At 40.6% G+C, this 20934-nt stretch overlaps 1 protein-coding gene across 1 annotated transcript in view; it reads right to left on the bottom strand.

Annotated features, from left to right (window-relative positions):
- The window catches only part of Catsperb (cation channel sperm associated auxiliary subunit beta), a 228535-nt gene that overhangs the window by 105418 nt on the left and 102183 nt on the right, over nt 1–20934 (bottom strand). The window contains 7 exon segments of the mRNA XM_041633087.1: nt 6218–6376; nt 7701–7850; nt 8459–8505; nt 8919–8985; nt 13669–13701; nt 14629–14747; nt 14874–14969. Of these exon segments, the coding sequence (XP_041489021.1) occupies nt 6218–6376; nt 7701–7850; nt 8459–8505; nt 8919–8985; nt 13669–13701; nt 14629–14747; nt 14874–14969 (671 nt within the window).

The following is a 20934-nucleotide window of genomic DNA, read 5'->3' on the forward strand; positions in this document are numbered from 1 at the left end:
AGAGAAAAGGGAGAAGGGGAGAATGGGGGGAACTTGGGGAAAAAGGAGGATTGAGATAAAGGAAGGTTGGATAGGGGAGCACGGAAGCACAATTCTTAGTTAAGGGAGCCACCTTAGGGTTGGCAAGAGACTTGAACCTAGAGTGGCTCCCAGATGCCCAAGCCGAGGTCCCCAGTTAGTTCCTTGGGCAGCTGAGGATAGGGATCCTGAAATGACCCTGTCCTATAGCAATACTGACGAATATCTTGCATATCATCATAGAACCTTCATCTGGTGATGGATGGAGACAGAGACAAAGACCCACACTGGAGCACTGGACTGAGCTCCCAAGGTCCCAATGAGGAGCAGAAGGAGGGAGAACATGAGCAAAGAAGTCGGGACCACGAGGGGAGCACCCACCCACTGAGACAGTGGAGCTGATCTATAGGGAGCTCACCAAGGCCAGCTGGACTGTGACTGAAAAAGCATGGGATAAAACTGGACTCTCTGAGCATGGCGAACAATGAGGGCTGATGAGAACCCAAGGACAATGGCACGGGGTTTTGAACCTACGTAATGTGCTGGCTTTGTGGGAACCTAGCCAGTTTGGATGTTCACCTTCCTAGAAATGGACGGAGGGGGGAGGATCTAGGACTTACCACAGGGCAGGGGACCCTGACTGCTCTTTGGGCTGGAGAGGGAGGGGGAGAGGAGTGGGGGGAGGGGGAGAAGGGTGGGAGGAGGGGGAGAAGGGTTGGAGGAGGGGGAGGGAAATGGGAGGCTGGGAGGAGGAGGAAATTTGTTTTTTTTTCTCCTTTTCTCAATAAAAAAAAAGTTAAAAATAAAAAAATTATGGAGTCTATATCATGTCTTTCATCCCTCCAAGCTGGGAACAGAGGTACAATGTTATAATTCTAGCACTAGGAGGGCTGAGGCAGGCAAGTTCAAGCCTAACTTGGGCTATCCAGTGTGGTCCAGGCTAGCCTGGAGTAGATTGTAAGACTGTCTCAAGGAAAAACAAAATATAGGACCACAAGCCCAAGAGAATAGTACACCAGGATCTTTTATCCCCAGTGCAAATATCCTCACTGTAGCTTATGCTAACAGGGCCATTTTGTCAGCACTCTTACCATCACTTCTATATTAGCCATTGTGCTTTTGTTTCATAAGTGGTTCTGAGTATTTGGTCTCTTAATTCCTCAGCCCACTATGAGGAATAGGACTCTGTCTCACTTCTTAGATGAGTTTTATTGAACATCATCTAAAGCCTTTTCACTTCAATGACAGCTGTTTAATCCCATGGTCAGATACACACATGGAAAATGTGAGTCATAGAGTCTATCGGCAATATTCCTGGTTTACATGCCATCAAATCTGACAGGAACAGCAAACTCTTCCAAAATTTGTTTTCTACCCATAGCCTAGGAATTCTAGAATAGAAAACTATGAAGTAGTCACATTGGCAAAAAATGAGAGCAAACTGCTAGCTAAAGTCTTAGAATTCTACTACAGTCAGGGCAACACAGAGAAAATAACATGGATGGAGATTGAGAAGAGAACAAGCTCAGGAGTGTAAGATATTTCCTAAAGAATGTGTGCAGCAGGATGTGTGGGGAACAAAAGTCAATGGCCACAGAAGAAATTAGAGGTTCTAAACCATTAGTTTAGGAAGTAAAATAAGGGAGTTTCAAGAAGCCCTAATACCAGGATGTCACCTTTCTCCATCTTCAGTTCTGTATACAGTATAGACTGAAAGCCAAGAAATCATAAGCATTGTTAAAATAAAGATGGTTTATGCACATTGGGAGGCACAGATTCAGTAGAAACAAAGTACGTGTGAGGTCAAGTGGAGAAAGATAGAATGAATTAACAATGAGGTAAGGTGCTAAAAATCACCCTGAACATTTAGTATGCCTTGGCAGTTTCCCGAGTTCTTTTTCTGAGACAGAATCTCACGCTGAAGCCAAAACTGGCCTAGGACAGACAGCGCTCCATCCATCTCAGCCTCCAGACTGTGGGGACTGCAGGTGGGGCCATTGTGTTTCGCTTCCCTGACTGTCTTCAGAGACCTTAGATTGGTACTGCTTGTATTCCCATAGGTGTGATTGCTAGAGAGAGCTATTCATATGCAACGGATGTTCCAAGACAGTCATCATGTGAACAGAAATTCTAGATTACACTGTGAATCTCTGGAGTCTGTAGCCACTATCTATACAAATAGAAATCATTCTTTGAAGTTCATGATTGAAGAGCTTGCATCTTTGAAATAAAACTGTACCCTGTCATGTAGATCTCAGAATCTAACAGAGAAACACTGTTTTCTTTCTTGACTAACTGTAGTAATCAAAATTTTTGTTTCCAGGGGAAAAAATCACACTGTGAAAGTGAACACAAACCTGTACTCCACAAAATAGGAAAAAATAAAGGAAATGGACAATTTTCTGTATGAATATCACTTACCAAAATTAAATCAAGACCAAATGAGCAAATTAAATACACCCATAACTGCTAAAGAAATAGAAACAGTCATCAAAAATCTTCCAACTAAAAAAAAAAAATCCCAGGACCAGATGGTTTCAGCTCAGAATTCTACAAGATTTTGAAAGAAGAACTAATACCAATACTCCTCAAATTATTGTACAAAATAGAAACAGAAGGAACATTGCCAAACTCTTTTTATGAGGCTACAATTACATAAAGACATTACTAAGAAAGAGAATTACAGACATGAGAAATCTCCCTCATGAACATTGATGCAAAGATACTCAATAAAATACTGTCAACCGAATCCAAGAACATATCATAAAAGTCATCCACCAAGATCAAGTCGGCTTCATCCCAGAGATGCAGAGATGGTTCAAAATACAAAAAAAATCTATCAATATAATCTACCATATAAACAAACTGAAAAATAAAAACACATGATCATCTCATTAGATGCTGAAAAAGTCTTTGACAAAATACAAGAACCCTTTATGATAAAGGTCCTGGAGAGAGCAGGGATATAAGGAACATACCTAAATCTAAGAAAGGCAATATACAGCAAGCAAACAGCAAACAAAAAACTAAATGGAGAGAAACTCCCAGCGATTCCACTGAAATCAGGAACAAGATAAAGTTGTTCACTCTCTCCATATCTATTCAATATAGTTCTTGAAGTCCTAGCTAGAGCAATAAGAAAACAAAGGAAATCAAGGGGATACAAATCAGAAAAGAAGAAGTCAAACTCTCACTATTTGCTGATGGCATCATAGTTTATATAAGAGATCCCAAAAATTCTACCAAGAAACTTCTACAACTCATAAGCACCTTCAGTATTGTAGCAGGATACAAGATTAACTCAAAAAAGTCAGTATTCCTCCTGTACACAGATGTTAAATGGGCTGAGAAAGAAATCAGAGAAACATCACCCTTCACTATAGCCACAAAAAGAATAAAATAGCTTGGAGTAACTCTAACTAAACAAGTAAAAGACATGTATGACAAGAACTTTAAATCTTGGAAGAAAGAAATTGAAGAAGACACCAGAAAGTGGAAAGATCTCCCATGCTCTTGTATAGGTAGAATTAACATAGTAAAAATGGCAATCTTACAAAAAGAAATCTACAGATTAACTGCAATGCCCATGAAAATCCCAGAAAAATTCTTCAAAGACCTCAAAAGAATGGTATTCAATTTCATATGGAAAAGCAAAATACCCAGGATAGTCAAAACAATCCTGTACAATAAAGGAACTTCTGGAGATATTACAATAACTGACTTCAAATTCTCCTAAAGAACTTTAGTACTGAAAACAGATTGGCAAAGGCATAAAAACAGACAGGAGCCCCTCTAGAGCCAAGTCTCTTGCCAACCCAGGGATAACCCCAGCTAGGTCCTTGGGCAGCAGAGTAGAGGGTGCCTGAACTGGCTTTGCCTTATAGTCACACTGATGATTATCTTGAATATCACCATAGAATCTTTGTCTGGCGACGGATGGAGATAGAGACAAAGTCCCTCATCAGAGCAACAGACTGAGCCCCCAAGGTCCAGTTGAAGAACAGAAGGAGGGAGAAGATGAGCAAGGAAGTCTGGACCGCGAGGGGTTGGTCCACCCACTGAGACATTGTGCCTGTTCTAATGGGAGTTCACCAAATCAGCTGGACTGGGACTAAATGAGCAGGCAACCAAACCGTACTCTCAGAATGTGGCTGAAAGTGGGGGCTGACGGAGAAGCCATTGATAACGGCACTGCGACTTGTTTCAACTGCATGTACTGGCTTTTTGGGTCCCTAGTGCATTTGGATGCAAAGCTTCATAGGCCTGGAAGTGAGGGGGGGGGGGGGCTTGGACTTCCCATAGGGCAGGGTTCCCTGCCCTCTCTTAAGAAGGGAGGGGGAGGGAGGAAGGTGAGTGAGGGGAAAGGGAGGAAAATGGGAGGAAAGGAGGACCAATGGAATTGAATTGAAGACCCAGATATCAATCTAAACACCCATGAACACCTGATTTTTGACAAAGAAATAAAAATTATAAAATGAAAAAAAGAAAGCATATTCAACAAATGGTGCTGGCATAACTGGATATCAACATGTAAAGGAATGAAAATAGACCCATATCTATCACCATGCACAAAACTCAAGTCCAAATGGATCAAAGACCTCAACATGAAACCAACCACACTGAACCTCATAGAAAAGAAAGTGAGAAGTACACTTGAACACCTTGGCACAGGAGACCACTTCCTAAATATAACCCCAGTAGCACAGACACTGAGAGAAACAAAATTATAAACAAACTGAAAATTTTCTGTAAAGCAAAGGACATGGTCAACAAGACAAAATGACAGCCTACAGAATGGGAAAAGATCTTCACCAACCCCACAACAGACAGAGGTCTGATCTCCAAAATATACAAAAAACTAAAAGATTTGGTCATCAAAAGAACAAATAATCCAATAAAAAAAAGGAATACAGACCTAAACAGAGAACTCTCAACACAAGAATCTAAAATGGCTGAAAGATACTTAAGGAAATGTTCAACATCCTTAGTCATCAGAAGAATGCAAATCAAAACAACTCTGAGATATCAACTTACACCTGTAAGAATGGCCAAGATCAAAACCACGGATGATACCTTATACTGGAGAGGTTGTGGAGTAAAGGGAACACTCCTGCATTGCTGATGGAATGCATTATATATCAGTATAATAGTTTCTCAGAAAATTAGGAAACAACCTTCCTCAAGACCCAGCAATACCACTTTTAGGTATATTGCCCTTCAACCGAAGAATAGATAACAAAAATGTGGTGTATTAACAAAATGAAGTACTACACCACAGAAAAATAATGATGACATCTTGAAAATTGCAGGTAAATGGATGGATCTAGAATGCATCATATTGAGTGAGGTAATCCAGTCTCAGAAAGATAAATATCATATGAACTCACTCATAAGTGGTTTTTAGACATAAAGCAAAGAAAACAGGGCCACAAACACAATCCCAGAGAACCTAGATAACAATGAGGACACTAAGAGAGACATACATGGATTTAATGAACATGGGAAGTAAAAAAAAAAAAAAGACAATATCTCCTGAGTAAATTGGGAGCATGGGGACAGTGGTAGAGGGTTGAAGGGGAGGGGAATGGAGAGGAGGAGAGTGGAGAAAAATATATAACTCAATAAAAACAATAAAATAAAAAAGAAAGTGAATTCAGTGTGTTCACTGGAAGGCACCACAGTGCTTTCTTGGAACTGAATTTCTTCACATGTCATGTTTTGTGCGCCTTACTTTTAATTTGGCTGATAACCAGAGGTGTTTTGCCAAAATACCTCTTTACAAGGCTTTCAGGCTACTTACAATAGATCTGTCTGACTAGAGGCCCAAGAACAGAGAGCATCACCAGAAAGAGCTCAGAGGGCAGCAGAGACAGAACAGAATGCATAAGCAAATCAGAGGGAGAGACAGCAATGCCAAGAGCCAGAAATAACAGATAAGACATACTTTTGATGGATTAATGGCAACATCTAGGTCCTAGAGTTGTAAAGAAATGGATTACAGCTGCCGATATTCCAAACCATGATGCTCTATGGTTCATTTTTATAAGCTTAGCACGAATAAACAGTTGATAAATGTTATTTCTTCCCTTCTACTCTTCAGATCAGTAGAGGACTCCTGGTCTTTATGTACTTAATCCCTCAGCCTACAGAAGTTGAACTAATTACTCTTATTCAAAAGAAAAAAATTATGGCTGCATACCTCATTTCCATAAACATACAGAAAGTGGCTTCGGGGATGAAATACCATTCCAACTGGATTAGAGAATGAGGCGGGAAAATGGAAATTTGGAAATTTTGGTTGAAGATTTGGTTTCTCATTCTTGAACACTGACACAGAAACAAAGGTTCTTTTGGAACTCTAGATAAAACACAAGGAAGTCATAAGATTTAGTCCATGATTTTTTTGCCCATGGTATAATTTCTAGACTTTCTTGTTTTTCAGTTTTAATTAAGACAGGAGCATTCCTGTTATCACTGCAAAGAACTGGACAGATGAGCAGTCACTGGTAACTCTACTCCACTATCCTTACCTGTACATTTTAAAGATGCTGAGATGTAGTGTAGGAAACTAAGGAATTTGTTCAAAGTTGTACAATGAACAGTATCGAGAAGTTTGTGAGTTGTTACTAAAATAATCAGACAGACTCCAGTGTCTGCTCATGCCTTTCATGTTACGTGTGGGCACCTGACAAAAATCCCAGTTCTATTGAGTCACAGCCTTGAAAGGAACAAGACTCTGACACCCCATAAATGTCATCTTGGTGTAACGATAATGTTAAAGGCTTTCACCAATTCAAGGGGGAGCCTGTCTTAGTTCTTCCCTTGTTGGCCTAACAGCAGAAAATTCTTGAAAATGAGACTGTCAGTCATTTCTTTTCACAGCAGATCTACTCTCAGAAAACAAACAGCAAATAAGATCTATCCTAAATCCCTTTTCCAGGGGAGTCGCATGCTCTGAGAGAGATACCTACATGGTCTGACACTATCACCTTCTCCTCTCCTGTTGTCCTCTTGACGTCTGTCTATGAAAACAGTAATGGGTTTTTTTTTCCAGGAAAATATCAGTTATGTTCAGCATCGGCAGGCATGGCAGCACATGCCTTCAGTGCTAGCACTCAGATTTAGAAGCAGGCAGAACACTGTGAGCTCGAGGATACCCAGTACTACCTAGTGAGTCCTGGCCTTAAAAAAAGTTCAACAGAAAAATTAACTTATTTTATTTGTACATGGGCTGCAGGAGGGTGATGTATATGTTGTACTTAGGAGTGAGTGCTGAACAGCCACTTAGAGAGCCCTAACTTTTCTAAGGGCTCCGAGAATAATTCTAATTAAGAGCCACGGTTAAGGGCCTCTACAACAGAAAATATATATCTGTGGCAATGGGATCCCTTTTCTTGTTGTTGTTCATTGAAAGAAACCCTTTCCAGGAATGTTAGATTTATATGGAAAATATTCATCATGTTCCCCTGGAAAAATGAGTAAAGAACAACAAGAAAGCAGCCAGCATCATGACTTTAATTTTCATCAGCTCGAATGACAAACAATTTTAAAAAAACGGATCCAAACTATTCTATGGATCATAAATAATCTTGTCATTCTCTATGTCTAAGATCCCAACAAATTGGAAATGATGTCTGCTAAGATCAATTTGCAGTGCTTGGTAATTGAACGATAAGACTTACCCGAGTATGGAAGAGATAAATTCCAGTACCACTTTCTTGGTCAATAAGAAATGATATCACATGTGGAAGAAATCTTGCAGTTTTAAAAGGAGAAGATAAGCAAGGCAACCACTGAAGAAATGGTTCTTTACTATAAAAACAAGAACTGGACTACAAATAAAGAAGAGTTAACGTTGTTTCTGAAACACAAATCCCAAATAGTTGCTGTAGGAAAATAAGTGAATAAATCATTCTGCTGTTCTGACAGGCCACATATAAATCAGTCAATCTCTCTTTCTCCTCTCTCTCTCTCTCTCTCTCTCTCTCTCTCTCTCTCACACACACACACACACACACACACACACACACGAATACAGTGATCATTTAGGACATGTTCTTACTATGTGAACCTAGGATGGCCTAGAATACATAATCTAAATTCACACTGAATTTGTGATTTTTCTGCCTTCACCTACTGATTACTAGAATTACAGCTGTGTGTCACCACATCTGGCTCCCAGATCATAGGTTTAATTCTTTAATATTTATCCTTTTCTTCTCGGTGGATCAATTTCAGAAGGCACTTCAAAGAAACATTCTTCTCTGGCGTGGATTACTTGGCTTTAACAAAGTAAGTGTCTGCTGTTGAGCCTACAAGGAGACACCCCTGGGGTGGTTAAGTTTCTCTGTGTGCTTAGACATCATATTTTAGATTAACAACAATTCTTACACTCATGTTTAACAAAATTTCCTACCTTTGAAAGTTTTCTATATCATACCTCACTCAGGGTCATGTTTCTGTCGAAAGTGATGGTAACATAATCAGCTGGAAAGCACAAAGGAGCAGAGATTACGAACAGCATCTACACTGTAGACTTAGGAAGTGTTAGTGTTAATGGCGTTGCCTTGACAGAGTCCAATGCCAGTTATGTGTCATCTATTAATGCATCTCTGGACACAGTTCTCTTGCGATTAGGCAGGCGTTCACTCCCCCTCATTTAAGAGAAGCTGTCAGTGTGAAGCCCAGGGGAGCCTCAAGCCTACAGTGTTCCTGTTTCTGCCCCCTGGGTGTTAAACCAACAGCAAATACATACCCCTACTGAGCCTGCTCCTCATTTCGAGGTCATTAATTCATACAGAATAGTTATCTTCACATTTTATTCATTTGGGGGTTTAATGCATTTTAAGCTATATATAATCTATAGTAATAAAAGTCTGTTAAGATGTTTTAAAATTTACCTTCAAAATCTTCTCTGTTTGCAAAACATTTTTCGTTATACCACAGTTTTCCTTTGACATAGTCAACCTATATAAATACATAAATGAAAATGTCAACTAGGTCATATCTGGAGTTAAGAAAGCAACTTACTTTAAACATTCCAAAGTTTTGATCATTAGTGGACGTGAGGAAATAAAGACAGAAAACTCCGCCTGTAAGAGGTTGCAGAATGGGGTTGAGACACCAGAATGCACATTGTTGAGTCGCCAGAAAAGAAATGCAAAGGCCTGATGATGTTCTTGGTTATGAAGTGTCTTTCCAAATCCCCAGAAGATCCTTAAACCTTCACCGCTGTTAGATTGGGGCATACACTTATTTTTTAATTCCACACTTGCTGTAACAGGGCATAAGGAGTCTAGACAACAGGCAGATAATGACAAGTAGCAGCAATATAAAGGCTTTGCAAGTTGATCATAGAGAAGTGGTGACAAATAAGAATATTTCTGTTGGATAGTATGTATAATAAGGTGAGAAGCTTTGTTAGAGGAAGATTTTGAGTTTCCAGCTGCTATTGAGACAAAGAAAACCTTATATTTTTATAGATATGTCAGTGATAAAATTGACATACATTGTTGATGGAAACCAAAAAAAAAATAATGACATCTTGAAATTTGAAGGAAATAATTGGATCTAGAAAAGATCATATTGAGTGAGGTAACCAAGACTCAGAAAGACAAATATATGTACTCACTCATAAGTGATTTTTAAACATAAAACAAAGAAAACTAGCCTACAATTCACAATCCCAGAGAGCCTAGACAACAAGGAGGACCCTAAGAGAGACAGACATGGATTTAATGTACATGAGAGGTAGAAAAAGACAAGATTTCATAAGTAAATTGGGAGCATGGAGACCATGGAAGAGGGCTGAAGGGGAGGGGAGAAGAAGGGAGAGGAGCAGAAAAAAAATGTGTAGCTCAATAAAATCAATTTTAAAAAGTGTCCTGAAATTGATCATGGTGGTGGTTGATACAAAATACCATAGAACTGAGCATGTTAAAAAGATAAAGGTGTTACCATACAAATTTTACCTTGGTAAAACGCTAAGCAAATCATAAGGCTTTTTAAGAGTGAATGACCAATGCCTTTTTTGAATTATGCTATATTATCACTCAAATTAAGCTGTTAAAATAAAACTTTGATTTCTCACAAAAGCCTCCAGATTTTAGGGTACCATACTTATCATTATTAATCTTGACAATTTTAATACTGAATCTTTTTGGGCAATGAACTATGCCTCTTCCTTCTGTTTAGACTAATTGATGAATTTTTTTCCTACATAAATCCATACTGAAACAGTTGATTGATTGTCCTTAGGGATGATTTAACTCATATGAGGCTGATCTCATACCAAAGATGAGTCCAGAATGCTGTTCTGATCCAGAGTCACAGGTTAAGAAGGAACACATGACTTGGATCACATGAGCAATGAAAAATCAACCTTAGAGATGATGGAAAGAATTTATTCCTTTGGGACAGGCAAAACGGTGGCTACAAGCCACCTGGCAGCTATTTTTACCAAGGGCTGAGGAACAGTTACTTAGAGTACAGTTACTAGTGTAAAGGACAGCACACCCAAATCTGAGGACAGAGCCCCTTGGACACCTGCTATTCAAGGAAATCCAGCCGGAAGTCAGTCTCACCCTTCAAATTCCTATGATTCCTAAGAGAATAACATGGATAGGCCTGGGAAGGGGAATTAGATGAGAACTCTTGGTGAAACTGAGGGAGAGGAGGGCAGTCAAGGGGAGAGGGATAAGAACATGAAGGAACAATGAGATGGTAGAAGTGGGAGAGGAGCAGACGGAGAACAATGAAAAAGATATCTTGATAGAGAGAGCCACTATGGGGTTAGGGAGAAACCTGTTGCCAGTGAAATCCCCAGAATCCACAAGGATGACCCCAGCTAAGACTCCTAGCAATAGTGGAAAGGGTACCTGCACTGGCCTTCCCCTGTAATCAGATAGGTGCATACCCTGTCATCCTAGAGCCTTGATCCAGTAAGTGATGGAACCAGATACAGAGATCCACATCTGGGATCAAACTCCAGGAATCCAGTCAAAAAGAGCGAAGAGTGACTATATGAGCAAGTGAGATTAAGATCGTGAAGGGGAAATCTACAGAGACAGCTGAACCAAGCTCGTGGAAACTCATGAACTCTAGAGCAACAGCTGCGGAGCTTCCAGGGGACTGACCTGGGCCCTCTGCATGTGGGAGACAGTTGTGGAGCTTGGTCTATCTGAGGGGGCCCTGGCAGTGGGACCAGGATCTAGCTCTGATGCATGTGCTACCTTATTGAAGCCCATTCCCTATAGTGGAATGCCATGCTCAGCCATAATGCAGAGGGGAGGGGCTTGGTCCTACCCCAACTTAATGTGCCAGGTTTGGTTGACTCCCCATGGGAGGAATGGATGGGGAGTGAGCTGGGGTGAGAAGGCTAGGAGGGGCAGGAGGAGGCGTGGGAGGGGCAACTGTGGTTGGAATGTAAATAATAAAAAATAAACAGATAAAGCAAACTCTGAAAGAAAAGAAAACCCCCTATGATTTAAAAGAGCCAACAGCTTTCTCTCTTTTGTTGAGACCAGTTGTATTTGGTTTCTGTCATCTGTCTTCAGGAGGCTGTTTGGAGGCAAGCCTCCGGGAGGTGATTAGGTAGAAGAGTCTGATGCCTTTCCTACTCTGAAGGAGCCTGGAGAGGTGAAATCAGCACCCTTACAGGAGAGAATCCAGAGATGTAGCCCCAGCCCTTCTGTCAATTAAGGGCACAGGGAGGAGACAGCTGTCTGTGAACCAGGGATTGGGCCCTCACCAGCCAGCCAGTGCTCATCACTGTTTTCTTCATCTTTTTGCCTTCTGCTTAGTTGAAACACGCATTCTCTTTAATTTCCTCCAAACATTTAGAAATGTTTCTTCATCTTAACTTCTGTTGTGGCACTAGTCTACATCCACTCAATGGCTATGCCATCCTTCATTTTATTTTCCTTTTAATTACAATTGTGGAAGGAAGCCCCAGAAAGTGTTTCTGTGCTGTGTAAACTCCTAAATCCATCTTGATTGCCTCTCTTTTCTTTTTTTTCTTTCTTTTTCTTTTCCTTTCTTCTGTGTCTTCTTGTTTGTTTGTTTGTTTGTTTGTTTTGAGATAGTATTTCAGTCCTGGCAGTCCTGGTACTCATCATGTAGACCAGCCTGGCTTTGAACTCACAGAGATCTTGCTTGCCTCTGCTTCCCAAATGCTGGGATTAAAGATGTGCACCACCACACCCTGCTTTTTTTTTTCTTTTACTATCTCAGGGTCAATGACAATGATCATGGTAGTAGCTCAGTGAATGCCCATGATTTTATTAGCTAATTTTTGCAGCTCTAGTACAGTCCCCCTCTTCACCACTAGCGTTCTTGAACATCTCCTGTTTTTAATGACTGTGTTCCATTGGGACCTCAGATGACCTCGGTTTTTAGAACACATCGACTCTGGCAATGCCTGACTGAGGGAAGATAGCGCAGTGCTCCCTGCTCCTCTGAGTCGCTGTTTCCATGCAGTTAATGTCACCATGGAAGCATTCTTCCCCTGAAGGAGTCCTTCAGCCTGTCACTTCAGGCTCTGGGAAAGCTCAGCTCCCCCTTCTAGCAGTCTTCTCTCTGCTTCCTCAAAGCCACCCTCACTGATGAGAAAAACTATTCCTCGAGTGAGCTCTGAGGGTCGGCTCTCTTTGCAGGATCCTCTACTTGCCTTTCCTTTGCTGCCCTGTGTTGCCATGAGCCATGATCTCATTATTTTAGTCCGTATTCTATTGTTTATACAGAGTAACCTAGTTTGGGAAAATAACTTCCATACTCCACTTCAGTAAAACAACAAGTAAATGTTTGTATCCATTGAACATGTTGGTGTTGCTGGGAAGTGAACCCAGAGCCTGAGCACGCAGGGCAAAGACTCTACCATTGAGTTACATCTCTAGCACACTAACATTTTTGATTGGCAGTTGGCCAAATCTGAGCACGTGGATTTGAGAGAAGAGGTAAAGTATTTCCATTTGTTCCTTCCATCATGCATTTGTTTTCTCTCCTGATTTCCCAGTTCTCTGCTTCACTTTTCCTCCCACCAATACTTTGATATTATAATTACTTGTGTTTGGTTCCGGAGAACTAGGTGTGGTTTCTTACTTGTAGTGACTGTGTACAACACAGGACAGAATGGAAGGGGACATGCCAAGGCCTGAGAACGAATATGGAGAATTTTCCTTGCAGTTTCAAAACTGACAGTGCATGTTCATGTGTTGAGAGTGCCTTCTTGAATGTGACAGACTGATTTTGCAACAGAGAAGGAAGCAAACTAACAGAGGAAAAGGTGCCCCAAGAGGACATAAATGGAGTTGTGGTCATTTCTAATGGCAGGTTTTGTCCAAAATGGAAGTGCTCCTTTTTCTGGGTAGATACAGGACAGGTGGATTGGGAAGTAAAACTTTTGCCAGATTCCAGGTATCACCCTTCCCAATGGGGCATCTCTGTGCACAGCATGCCTGAGCAATCTCCACAAGCCAAGAGAGAACCCACCAGAAAAAAAGAATGGCTGCCAAAATTAGAAGGGTCTAATAATTATGGAAAATATGCTTTTAGTTTAAACTGAAGATAATTTTATGGTAGCAAGAAACATGTAGACTTTGAATTATTGCTTTCCAAGTTGCCAAGTGAATTGTAGGAAATCAAAAGTCTTACCCTTTCAAAACCACAAAAGTCTGCTCTTGAAAGCTGGAGGAGGAAGAAAAGGAGAAGGAAGAGGAAGAAAAAAAAGTTAAAAATTTAGTTGCTTTTCAGAAGGTGTAACAAACCTTTTTATTTTAAACTGTAACACACACACACACACACACACACACACACACACACGGGTTTCTTTTGTATATCAGCAGATATATGGCCCCCGAAGGATACTGTGGCTTCTCATCAGTCTCTTGATGGAACATCATTGTATGTATATAGCTCCATCTCAGTGACTATTTCTCTTCTCTTTGTCCCAGAGTTATGTTGTCTTCTATTTTCTTTCTCTGTCTTTCTGCCTGAGGAAACTTTCTAATCTCTGTAGTTAGACCTGGATGAAGAGTCTCAACTTCACTTTTCCTCACCTCTTGGTAGAATAAATCAGTTGCCCTATCACAGAATTTCTCAACAGGATTGGTTCCCGGTTTATGAAGGGTCTCCTTTGGTTTTTATTTACTTGTAATGTTGCACATATATGGAGATAGCAGACATTTCAATACACTTGTACAGTGTGTAATTGTCTTATCAGGAGAGTTGGCATCTCTATCATCTTAGATATTATTTCTTCGACAACATTTAATTTCTGTTCATTTTAATATAACATTTAGCTATAAGAATTGCCTTATAGCATTTTAGAAACACATCATGCAATAAATAAATAGACAAGTAGATAGAAAGATGATGTCTTTCCTATTGCATTTGTTTAGAATCTACTAGGGATGGTCCAGCAATAAAACTAATGCCACTTTTACTTATACTTCAAATGCTATGAAGCAAAGGAAAAAGATGTGTTATCATACTTTGAGTCTTTTTAATTTTTAGTTCTAGGATATACTATTCATAAATCAATTAAAAACTGTTTCTTTTTATGCCACAGAAGATATTAAGAGTTATCAATAGGTTACAAAGAAATTTTCATACCTGTATTCCTGTAGAGACTGGATAACGAAGATCACTACTTACAAAAAGACCCAAAGAGGTAAGGATTACTAAAAAATGATTTGTTAACACCATATCTATCAATGTCAGTCCTTTATGTTCTGAAGGAAGAAATCAAATCACATCATAGGTTAGAAACAGTGAGTTTTTTAGAAAGACATTTCATAAATACTGAATGAGTTTCAAAATAAATGAAATATGAGGATAAACACAGCCAGAAAAATTACCGTCTTTAAGATGTGAATAGATGTTTTCTGTCAGGTCATACCATTTGGTTTCATTATAATCCCAAAATCCAGAAATGGTAACTCCTATGAAAACACCTACCATGAAAGAAAAAGAAATCAGAGCCAGGCAATTTTGCAGAGCTCAATACATGAACACAAACCTGCTCCATCTTCTAAAATAGGCTCCTCCACACTGAATTAGTCACAGCTCTATAGAACTGACAGTGTGAATCTATATCATCTGTCTGTCTGTCTGTCTGTCTGTCTGTCTATCTATCCATGGAACATACATTTAGTCATCAAAAATCCAAATTTCCAAATGAAAACAAACACATATGTGTAAATGTTACAAATAGATACATATTATATAAAGGGGATTAATTAGAATGGCATTCAGGCTGTAGTCCAGTTCAACAATGGCTGTCTACCAGTGGAAAGTCCAGAAACACAGTAGTTGTTTCAGTCCACCAGGCTGGGTGTCCCAGCTGGTCTTGAGCATGTGCCAGAATCCTGAAGAAGTAGGCTCTGATGCAGTGAAGGAATGCACTTGCTAGTGAGGGCGAGGGCAAGCAGACAAAGAACAAAAGCTTCCTTCTTCCATGTTCTTCATATACGATGGCACCAGAAGGTATGACCCTGATTAAAGGTAAGTCTAGCTACTTCAAATGACTTAATTAAGAAACATTCCTCCGCTACTTCAAATGATTTAATTAAGAAAATTTCCTCACAGGTATACCCAGCACTTTGGGTTTTATTTGATTCTAGATGTAGTGAGGCTGACAAGGAAGAATAGCCTACATGAGTCCATTCCTTGTTAATCTGACAAACAGTCACATCTCCTATGTCATGCTTAATTTCGAAATGAAACCAATAACCGGGTTATAATTATGCCTCACATGGTATAACTTTCCCACCAACAACCACAAACACATTATATACTTAACCAGATCATAATTTGGCCTAACATGCTTTAATACCTCACACAACTGCAAACACATTCTAAATTTTAGGATAGGTGGGAATGTTTCTTGAAGGATGTTCTTTTAGTATCTAAAAACATGAATATGAAAACTTAAAAACCACTAATATTTATTAATTGATGTTATAGTTCATATAAAGAAATCAAGAAAGAAAACACAAATATCTGCAAAAATACATTCTTAACAAAATATCACAGCAATTGTAATTCTCATTTCTTCAACTGGTCCCATGGCCTTTATATTTATAGCTGTTTTTGCCTACTACCCTTTCTGGTATTTCCTCTACCCTCAGCAAACCTTTGGAAGTCTTGGCACTTTTCCTAGAAGATTGATCCATATCCTCATTCCTGAAGGGCCTGTTTTCACTGTCATCCTGCCTGAATTAGTTGTTGCAACTTCTCCTCGACACTAGTCAAAGACCCCCACAAGGATCTTCTGCATTCCAGACGTAATTTTTCTTACCTCCATTGCGGAGAAGCAACTCAAATTTCCCTTGGTAATCTGAATCAGTCATCACTCTTAACACTGTTATTCCTTTCTTAGTCTGTAGGGTTAAGGGCAGCCAGGGCATAGTCTGAGCTTCCAGTTCAATGGAATGCTGTTGAGTCTCCTGACAGGAGCATTCTTCCTTCTGAAACCAAAACTGCTAGGCCACCAGAACTTAAGGTCATGGGGATAAAAAGCAAAATTTTGCTAGTGGGTCACTAGGGGTCAAAGTGAGTGGAACAATTCCTTTTTCCACCATGTGATCCCTGAACCCTATAGATCCTGGCTATGGGAGAGACTGTACCATATATCTGCTGCTGATTCAAAGAATATACCACCTTCTGAAGGCTCTTGACCCACCTAATCTGTGCTATAACTGTGTTTTCAAAAGCTCATTCTATCATTCTGTTAGGCAAGCTGCTTCAGGCTGCTGAGACTCTATTAAGACCAGTAGATTATATGATCATAGGCCCACTCTCCCACTTCTCTGGTTGTGAAGTAAGCTCTTTTGTTAGAAGCATCACCCATGAGGGTGATGGATAAGGCATTCCTTGGGTTCGCAGATGGTGGTTTGGCAGAAGTATTGCACGAAGGAGACAGAAAGGCAAAGCACTGTCCTTTCTCTTGAGAGGAAGTTGTTCAATGTGGTCAACCTGCCACCAGTTCGATAGCTGCTCATCCTGGGGAATGGTGCCATATCTGGGGCACAGTGTTGTTCTTTGCCTTTGGCAAATCTGGTACCCAGCAGAAGCTGTGTTCAAGTCAGCCTTAGTGAGTAGCAGTCCATGTTTTCAAGTTCATGTGTCACCCCCATCTCTGCCACCACAGCCACTTTGTTAAGGGGATCTTTGGGTAATGACAAGGATGGAAGGGCAGAGAAGCTAACTAGTCATAGACTGGACCATCCCATCTACTTGGTTATTGAAACCGTACCCTCTGAAGTCACTTTTTGATGGGCATTTACTTAGGACACAAGAATCTTTACAACCTTCATCCGTTTGAGGAGATCTATCCACATCCTTCCTTGCCAGATATCCTTCTCACAAAGTTTCCAACCATCATCATTCCAATCCCTGACATCTAGTTCATACAACTCATGAACCAGTGAACCATCACACATCCAGATATTTCTCATTCAAAACAAAATATATGACAAAGCCCGAAGTTTTTTTCAACTGAGATTTCCCTTTTCTGGGGCCTTCAGGATTGTCCCAGAAAGAGGTTGCAGTGCTACAGCTGTCTACTTCTGGGTGGTGCCTGCTTAATGTGTAGAACCATTGGAAAATCGGGCCCTGGTCTTCTCTTCCTTAGTCAACTGATCAGGTCACACCCCAGGAGGATATATGTACATACTTGGGAGCAGGGAGCATTGTAACGGGAGTGGGAACCACAGGCATTTGGGAAACTTCTTCCTGTTATTTACTTGTGCCATCAGAACCTGCTCAGGGACCTGGAGAGATGGATCAGAGGTTAAGAGCACTAACTACTCTTCCAGAGGTCCTGAGTTCAATTTCCAGTAATCACATGGTGGCTCACAACAATATGTAATAAGGTCTGGTGCCAGAAAGATGAACATGGTATGTACTCATTCATAAGTGAATACTATTTGTGAAGCAAAGGATATTGAGCCTATAGTTCATGATCCTAGAGAAGCTAAGTAACATGGTGAACCCTAAGAAAAGCATACATAGATCGACCCGGAAAGGGAAAATAGTTAAGATTACCTGACAAAACTGGAACCATGGGGGGGGGGGGCTAAGCAATAGAAGAGAGATGACCAAACTGGCCCTGCCCTGTATCAGACTGATGAATATCTTCTCATGCAGCAACTGATGGAAACAGAGGCGCAGAGCACTGGACTGAGCTCCCAAAGTCCAGTTGAAGAGTGGGAGGAGTGAGAATATGAGCAAAGAGGTTAAGACCATGATGGGGACACCCACTGAAACAGTCTACCTGAGCTAATGGGAGCTCACCAACTCCAACCTGACAGGGAAGGAACCAGCTTAGGACCAAACTAGTCCCTCTGAATGTGGTTGACATTGTATGGCTGAAGCAGACTGCAGGGCCACTGGTAGTGGCACCAGGATTTATCCCTACTGCTTGTACTGGCTTTTTGGGAACCTATTCTCTTTGGATGGATAGCTTGCTCAGCCTAGATATAGTAGGGCGGGCCTTGGACGTTCCCCAAAGCAATGTGCCTTACCCTCTCTGAAGACTGGATGGGGGGAGGGATGGGAGGTAGGTAAAGGGAATAAGAGGAAGGGAGGGAGTGGGAACTGGGTTTGATATGTAAAATGAAAAAAAGATAGTTTGTTTTCTTTTAAAAACAATAATAAATTTTTTAAAAAAGAAAATAAACTAGGCATAAAGTAAAAAGATCTGGTGCCCTCTTCTGGCCTGCAGGGACACATGTAAGAAGAATCCTATATATATAATGAATAAATAAATCTTTAAAAAAAAAAAAGAACCTGCTCAGGCTTGATCACATATATCCAATTCCATTTGATAATAGATCATTGCTGCGAATATTTTACTTCATGGCTTAGTGGGTCACCAAGCTCATGATGGGTAGCTCAGTTTCCATGGTAACTTGGTGGCCTATTGTCAAATGTTCCGTTTCCACTAAAGTCCATTAGCAGGCCAAGATCTGTCTCTCAAAGATAAAATAGTTGCCTAAAGATAATGGTAGAACCTTGCTCCAATATCTCAAAGGTGCCTTCCGTAGTTCTCACATATGGCCCTGCCAAAGGCTCCAAACAGCATCCTTATTGGCCGCTGACATCTCAAGTATCATTAGGTATGTTGCATCATATGGCCCATGAGGTAGAGCAGCCTTCTAAGCAGCCTGGACTTGTTGAAGAGTCTTCTCCTGTTCCAGGCCCCACTCAAAGCTAGCCACTCTCTGAGTCACTTGCTATATGGGCAAGAGTAACACATTCAGGTGAGGAATGTGCTGTCTCCAGAATCCAAATAGACCCACTAAACACTGTGCTTCTTTCTTGGTGGTGGGAGGGGCCAGGTGCAAAAACGTACCCTTCACCTTCGAAGGAATATTTCTGTGTGCTTCACACTATGCAGCTCTAAAAACTTCACTGAGGTAGAAGGCCCTTGAATTTTGGTTGAATTTGTTTCCCATCCTCTGATATGTGTATGTGTTATTACACCAATGTGATATTTTATGGAAAGTCCCTTCTAAGTAATGACACAAGACAGGTGAGTTAATATATCCTTGAGATTGAACTGTAAATTTATACTGCTGGTCTTTACAACTGAAAGCAAATTGCTTCTGGTGGTCCTTATTGACAGGCACCAAGAAAAAGGCATTTGCTAGACAAATAGATATATACCATGTACCAGGAGATGTGTTAATTTGCTCAAATCAGGACACAATGTCTGGTATAGCAGCTGCAATCAGAGTCATTACCAATAACTTGTGATGTGTCAACACCAAGACACATCTTTTTTCTGCACTGACCAGTTAGGAGAGTAAAAGGGAGATGCAGAGGAAACCACCACCCCTGCATCTTTTAAGTCCTTGATGCTGGCCACTCCTACTGGACTGAGATTTTTGTCGTCCTCTCACTATTTTTCCTGGTAAAGGCAACTCCAATGGATTACATTTGGCTTTTACAACCATAATAATTTCCGTTCCATAAATCAGGGAACCAATGGGAATTCTGGCTACCTCTCTGTATATCTATCCCAATTATACATTCCAGAGTGGGGAATAACAACATGATGATTTGGGACCTACTAAGTCTTCAGTCAAAATTCCACCATTAATCACCTCCATAAAACCTCCATAAACCCCTTCTTTAACTGGAGGGCCACAGTGCTTCATGAGCTCACTGGGAATCAGTGTCAGTTCTGAACCAGTATCCAAAGACCCCAAAACTCTGATGTTTTTTTCTTTTCCCTGATGTGGGAAGTCTTTTTGTATATGTATTGCTTTTATTAGTTAATAAATGAAGAAGCTGCTTTCGGCCAATGGATTAACAGAATATAGCCAGGCTGGAAAAGATATATAGAGAAAGAAGGCAGTCAGTGAGATGCCATATAGCCACTGCCAGGGACAGATGAGCTGGAACCTTGCCAGTAAGCCACAACCACGTAGGGATGCACAGATTAATAGATATGGGTTAAATTAAGATGTAAGAGTTAGCCAGTAAAAAGCTGGAGCTAATAAATCAAGCAGTGATTTAATTAATATAGTTTCTGTATTGTTGTTTTGGGTGTCTGGGCAGCCAGGAAAAAAACGAGCAGCCTCGTACTACAAATTGGTGCTCCAATGTGCGCTAACTAAATCCACATAAAACCTGAGAGGGCTTGAAAAGGAATTCTAGACACTAAAAAACAAAGTTTAGTCACATTTTTTTTCAGATGGGCTCTGCTTGCTGGCAACATGCTGCAGCTCCTTTAAGAGAGGTCTTCCTGATTCACTGGTAGCAAAAAGAAAAAAAAAATGTATGGTTTCAAAATGGTGGCTTCCTGTGCCGTACTTCCAGGGCTAACTCTGGATCTTTCAGGAGGCCGAGCATTTGAATGGGGTTTGTGGGCAGTGTGCTGCAAGTTACTTGGTGGCAGCATGAGCCAAC

The sequence above is a fragment of the Microtus oregoni genome, unplaced genomic scaffold (genome assembly GCF_018167655.1).
Source record: "Microtus oregoni isolate MIOR12 unplaced genomic scaffold, Mior012 000043F_ref0000047, whole genome shotgun sequence".
In the NCBI taxonomy this organism is placed as follows: Eukaryota; Metazoa; Chordata; class Mammalia; order Rodentia; family Cricetidae; genus Microtus; species Microtus oregoni.